Source organism: Sinocyclocheilus anshuiensis, unplaced genomic scaffold, assembly GCF_001515605.1.
Source record: "Sinocyclocheilus anshuiensis isolate Anshui unplaced genomic scaffold, SAMN03320099.WGS_v1.1 scaffold94, whole genome shotgun sequence".
Lineage (NCBI taxonomy): Eukaryota > Metazoa > Chordata > Actinopteri > Cypriniformes > Cyprinidae > Sinocyclocheilus > Sinocyclocheilus anshuiensis.
This window is the reverse complement of record NW_015546049.1, coordinates 156,795-162,529: the sequence shown is the minus strand read 5'-3', so window position 1 is coordinate 162,529 and position 5,735 is coordinate 156,795. Positions and strand designations below refer to the sequence as shown.

The following is a 5,735-nucleotide window of genomic DNA, read 5'->3' as shown; positions in this document are numbered from 1 at the left end:
GGGGGGGGGGGGAGTTTGTTAAATATTTTTAAGATTTGTTGTATTTGTGTCCAGTGTTATTTCAGCATCACGGAAAATTTTATTATTTTGGATTAGATTTTACTTTTATATTTATAAGTTTTAGTCCTTTTGTTTTGTTTTTTATAACACTTATTTAGTCTTACATTTTAGATTTCGGGTTTATTTAGTGTTAGGAAATAATAGATGTTTACATTATTATATGTAATACACTTTATTTGTTATAGTTTTAATAACCCTGGTTGTCTCAGCCTATGGGTTACTGTCAGATGCATGAGGCTCTACTGCCCCCTGCACACCAGTAATCTGTAGTAAAATAATATAATGTCACATTTATCAGATTAGATTCAGCTCATTACATGTAACACAAAACTGAAACAATGTACTTCAACTTAAACATATCTTGAATTTTATAAAGGACGTCACCTGAATGACAGCTCAAACACTGATCCGCCACTGTCATTACACACAGCTAGCGCCGGGTGGTCAGTAAACTATGGAAAGAGAGAGAGAGAAAATTGCTTTATTCAGTGTCAATGAACAACAAAGCATGTAAAGTGCATAGGTAAATACAGTGCAGAACCTTCACATGTAGTATGGCAGTGCCAGGTGGATGGGCGTCAGTGATAGTGCGGAGCAGCTTCCCATTGGCCAGATCCCACATGGTGATCTGCATTAGGAATAAAATGACACTTTCCATAAATATGTGCCTGAACATTCAGCCTGACCTGACCATAAGCTATTTGCCATCAAGATTGTTAGTCAGTTTAAGGGATTATTGCGGCTCACCTGTCCTTTGGCAAAGCCACACAGCAGTCGTGTGCAATCGTGATTAATACTGAGAGCCGACACCGCCCCATACTCTGCTCCTGTCGCTGTGGTGCCCAGACAGAGACGCAGAGCCTGGTTCTGATCTGAAATCAAAATATACTAATTAGACAAAACAGCATTAAAGGCTTAGTTCACCCAAAAATGAAAATTAGCTTGTATTTACTCACCCTCGAGGCATCCTAGGTGTATATGACTTTCTTCTTTCAGACGAATCCAGTCGGAGTTATATTAAAAATGGTCCTGGCTATTCCAAGCTCTATCATTGCAGTCTGCGGGTGTTGCAGTTGAACAGTCCACAAGTCCTCAAATAAAGCGTGCATTCATAGCAAAACGTGCCTCACACGGCCCGGCGTTTTGTTTTGTTCTCTCTCCGCATTTGTCACTAATCACGCAACGCCGACGTGCTGCATCATCCGCCGGAACTGCTTCAGTGTCAGCGGAAGTGAGAGAAAAGTGTTTATTACATTTGAAATATGGATATTTTTCTTACAGAAACACATGGATTTGCTACAGGGGGCCTTTATTCATCAATCATCTGCGGCACGTTTTATTATGAATGCGCGAGCTTTATTTGAGGACTTGTGGACTGAAGCACTGCAACACTCGCTGACTGCAATGATAGAGCTTGGAATAGTCAGGACAATTTTTAATATAACTCCGACTGGATTCGTCTGAAAGAAGAAAGTCATATACACCTAGGATGCTTCGAGGGTAAGTAGAACACAGTCAAATTTTCATTTTTGGGTGAACTAACCCTTTAAGTGCAGATTATGGAACAATTATGTCCTTCAAGCTTTATCAACAACATAATTTAACAAAAATTACGCACACAGTGGTTTGTGTTTATGTAAATATACTTCCAAATGCAGTCGCAAACAAAATACAAACAGACAAAGAGCGTGCAAACAGCCATGGCAAACTTCTCAGCCCATATCATTCTTTCAGAAAAACAACGCTTAGATGGTTTAGCATGCTCTTAGGCCGTTTCACACTTGACAGAAGCAGCGCATATTTTTTCAGCACCAATGTTAACAGGTTAGAGCATTTACACTGAAAGGTGAGACAGCACAGCACTGTGTAGCTGAAGCAGTGCCGTGATCAGTTTTTCATACTGAATTAAAGTGAGAGTGCACTGTTCCTGGCCAAAATACACATAGAAGCATTTAAGTTATGTCTAGTGCTTCTCAAAAAGGGGTCCTGGGTCCACTAGGGGGTCTCAAGATGACAAAATTTTTTAAAAATAAGATAAAACTTTATTTATTTATTTAGTTTGTTTGTTTAGTTTGTTTGTTTTTGCCTTTCCTTTTGCCTTGCCAATATTGGAATGCCTGAATATTTGAGGTTGTCTAATTTTAAAAGTATGATTTCTAGACTTGGTCATGTAATATTTTCTAGGTATGCCAAGCTCTAAAATATTTATAATGGTGTTTAAAAAAAAAATCCTTATTCGGTAAATTATGAACGACTGAATAATCCTTCTAAATTCATGAGTTAAAATAAGTGAAAACCTTAAAGAACATTCAGCTCTTAAAACTCCTGGAATCCTGAAATTTATTCATTTTAGTTTTAGTCCATGGACTCTCCCTGTTTCTTTAAATAAAAAGGGGTTTTTTTTGGGAGGGAGGGGGTCATAACAGCAGATAAACTGGAGGAAACCTATTAGACTACATGGGGAGGAGGGGCCATCAAACATTGATGTTGACAATGCATAAATTATTTTAACTAAAAATGTATCTGTGGCGAGGGGGGCGTGGTGCAGCATGGTCTACGGCGAGAGAGAGAGTCGGGAGACCTCGCTGCACCACGCCCCCCTCGCCACAATATCTTAGGTTGAAGGCCTAAAAAAATTGTACAATACTGTATAAACTACACTACAGTACACTGCATGCTACATGGTTTAACATCTTATATGGTTATGGTGTGTGTGTGTGTGTGGGAGGGAGAACACAATAACAGGCTGATGATAGTCAGGGGTCAACACAATCAGCTGTGGTTCAGTTGCGCACTAGAAACACTGCCAGTGTGAAAGCACAGTGCATGCAGCTTGAATGCCGCTTCTGCTCTGATTACACCTCCAGTGTGAAACGGGCATTACTGTGTAGCAATGCTAAACATGATGCAATGGGAAAAAATGTGGTCTATTAACACATTTTGTACTATATTAATACATTACCTTTTCCTGAACATTCCACCCAAGACAAGCCAAGGCAGAGAGATAGTCCCAGAGTAGTTTAAAATACACTCACTGACGAATACTATTACAGTAGAGCATATAAAGAGTTCTAAACTTTTTGTGTTTTATATTAATTAATAAAGCACTGTGATAAACAAAGATCTAGAAAGACTTTGATTAAACACAACATCCCTTCCAAACATCTAAAATAAATTCCACTGTAGTACCCTTTATCAACTTTCCAACAACCGCACAAAGGACTGAAACATGCTTACCAAATACTAAGGCCAGACCATGTGACGTCCCCACAGCGATCACATTTGAAACAGTCTGCAAACACAAAAGCATTTCAGACATGAAGGGATTTTTTTTTTTTTTTTATTAATTAGAAATAATAAGAAAGTCAAATACTCACTACAGCCGTTGGCAAGCCAGCATCAACTTTATCCTGAAGAGAGATGGAAAGAGTAAAAGCAACAAATTATAAAATGAGCAACACAATTTCACTGGAATAGAAGAAAATTCTGTTTGGAAGTGTCTCTTATTTATAGCTCTCAATTATTAACACAGGATTGTGCACCATTCACAACTGAACTGACAATGCCTGAATTTGAATGAAATGGAAATGGAATTAAATACAAAAAAAAAAAAAATCATAGAACTGCTGTAACTGTAATTATTAAATACGTTAAATAAATATATCGTATTACATTACCCACAAACATGTTATAACATACACATTTACACACAGCATATTTAGTATAGCATGAGCAATAGATTAAGTACTAGTAGTCTTACTGCAGCAGATACTATCTGAGCTGAGATGCCTTTCAGCACATTGCGTCTAAGAACAGATCCATGTACTGTAGCATTAGTTTCCACTGCTTTCCTCCTCCTGAGGTGAACATACACAGACTAATTACTAAAAAGAAAATACTTTATTCAATCCCCAAACATGCATCACAACATCAATACAGAGCAAGTGCTGTTAATGTGAAGCCAGGTTAAGAAAGTGTCCATTCCTCTTTAAGTGTGTGCGGTCTCCACTGTCAGAGCTGGCCAGAGATGAGGTCTCACACGAGTGGGCGTCAATGTTCTCTGTGTTCAAAAGACATGTGTCCTCCAGAATGAATGGCTCATCCTCATCTTCAGGCTGAAAACAAGAGTAGTTACGAAATAGTTACTGTCACAAAACAAAGGCACTTTCTATAATAATTCCAATTTAAAAAAATTATAATAATAAATCTTGTTCTCTCTCTACTTTTGTGCATTTCACTTCTGCTCTAGTTACTGTACTAATCCAGCTTATACTTGAAACTTGGTATTGTGTGTAAAAATTGTTGGCTCTTATTATGATACATTTCTTGCAGTGTTACTCATTTGAATAAAAGCATCTACAGTAAATGAATAAATCTAATGTCTGCTAAATTAAAAGATGTTAAAAGAATGCATACAAGATAAGTAAAAATACAAGGTAAACAAATAAAAAAGTACCATTCAAACAATTAAAACAATGACTATTTATTACAATGACTGCTCTTACAAAAAGAACATTGTGGCAGTACCATGGTGTAAGAATGGTATCAGATGGTAATACAATATCCAAGTTAAAAAAAAAAAATACATTACAATATCCAATTTAAAAAAAAAAAGCAATATCCAAGTACAATGGTATTTTCATTGCACTGCAGTACAAAGTCCGAAAAACATATTAGTACCAAATACTTTTTTTTTTTTTTACTTTTTGCTATTTTTGGTTTGTGCAATACATGAATAAGAAAGAGGCACACATACTTTATCAATGAAAAGCTTGAACTGAACACTTGACTAAATTTAGATTATCAATGCTTGAAATTAGTTTTGTAGATAAATACATTATCATTCAACATTTTGTGGTCAGTACGATTTTTTTTTTTTAAAGAAATTCATATTCCGCATTTATTCAGCAAGTGACAAAAAAAGGCATTTACAATGTTACACTGAAAATCTATTCTAAATAAATGCTGTTCTTTTGAACTTTGATAATAATAGGAAATGTTTCTTGAGCAGCAAATCAGCATATTTGAATTATTTCTGAAGTATCATGTGACACTGAAGACTGGAGTAATGGCTGCTGAAAATACATCTTTACATCACTGTGTACATTACAATTTAAAATATATTCAAACAGAAAAAACAGCTTTTTAAACTGCAATAATATTTCAGAATATTACTGTATTTTTTGATCAAATACAAGCATTGGTAAGCAGAAGAGATTTAAAACTGACCCGACTACAAACTACAAACATTTTATCAACAGTATATAAATTATGCCTACATATGATTTTCTTAACAAACCATGTTAATGAATGAGAGGATAATATTTAGTTTATAACATTTTTGGTCAGCCCATAATTGCCATACTTCCATTTATGTTGTTTCATAGTTTTTATGACTTTTACTACTATTCTGAATTGTGAAAATACTCGTAATGTGATGTAAGATGAAGATATCGTAAGATGACTGTGGAGGTTTAATAACCTGACATACTGACCTCGTTCAGGATGCTCTCTAAGGTCGGAGGAGTGTCCACTTGAGGGATGTCAAACTCTTTATCATCAATCTAAGGGAAAAACGTCCTTCATATGAAATCATACATGTATCAAAGTAGCACTCTGTTTGCAATGACTGCCATTTTTCGCTGTGAATACTGCAGGTTTCTTACCATATACAG

At 35.9% G+C, this 5,735-nt stretch overlaps 1 protein-coding gene across 2 annotated transcripts in view; it reads right to left on the bottom strand.

Annotated features, from left to right (window-relative positions):
- LOC107699090 (vacuolar protein sorting-associated protein 8 homolog) overlaps nt 1-5,735 on the bottom strand; it is a 124,155-nt gene that overhangs the window by 117,865 nt on the left and 555 nt on the right. The window contains exons 2-10 of one of the 2 annotated variants that reach the window (XM_016500255.1): nt 5,556-5,624; nt 4,045-4,175; nt 3,821-3,917; nt 3,438-3,470; nt 3,298-3,352; nt 3,023-3,028; nt 808-932; nt 602-688; nt 445-512 (exon numbers count right to left, since the gene is read on the bottom strand). In XM_016500255.1, the coding sequence (XP_016355741.1) occupies nt 445-512; nt 602-688; nt 808-932; nt 3,023-3,028; nt 3,298-3,352; nt 3,438-3,470; nt 3,821-3,917; nt 4,045-4,175; nt 5,556-5,624 (671 nt within the window). The remainder of the gene's footprint in view (nt 1-444; nt 513-601; nt 689-807; nt 933-3,022; nt 3,029-3,297; nt 3,353-3,437; nt 3,471-3,820; nt 3,918-4,044; nt 4,176-5,555; nt 5,625-5,735) is intronic. The other variant, XM_016500256.1, reaches the window with a different exon arrangement.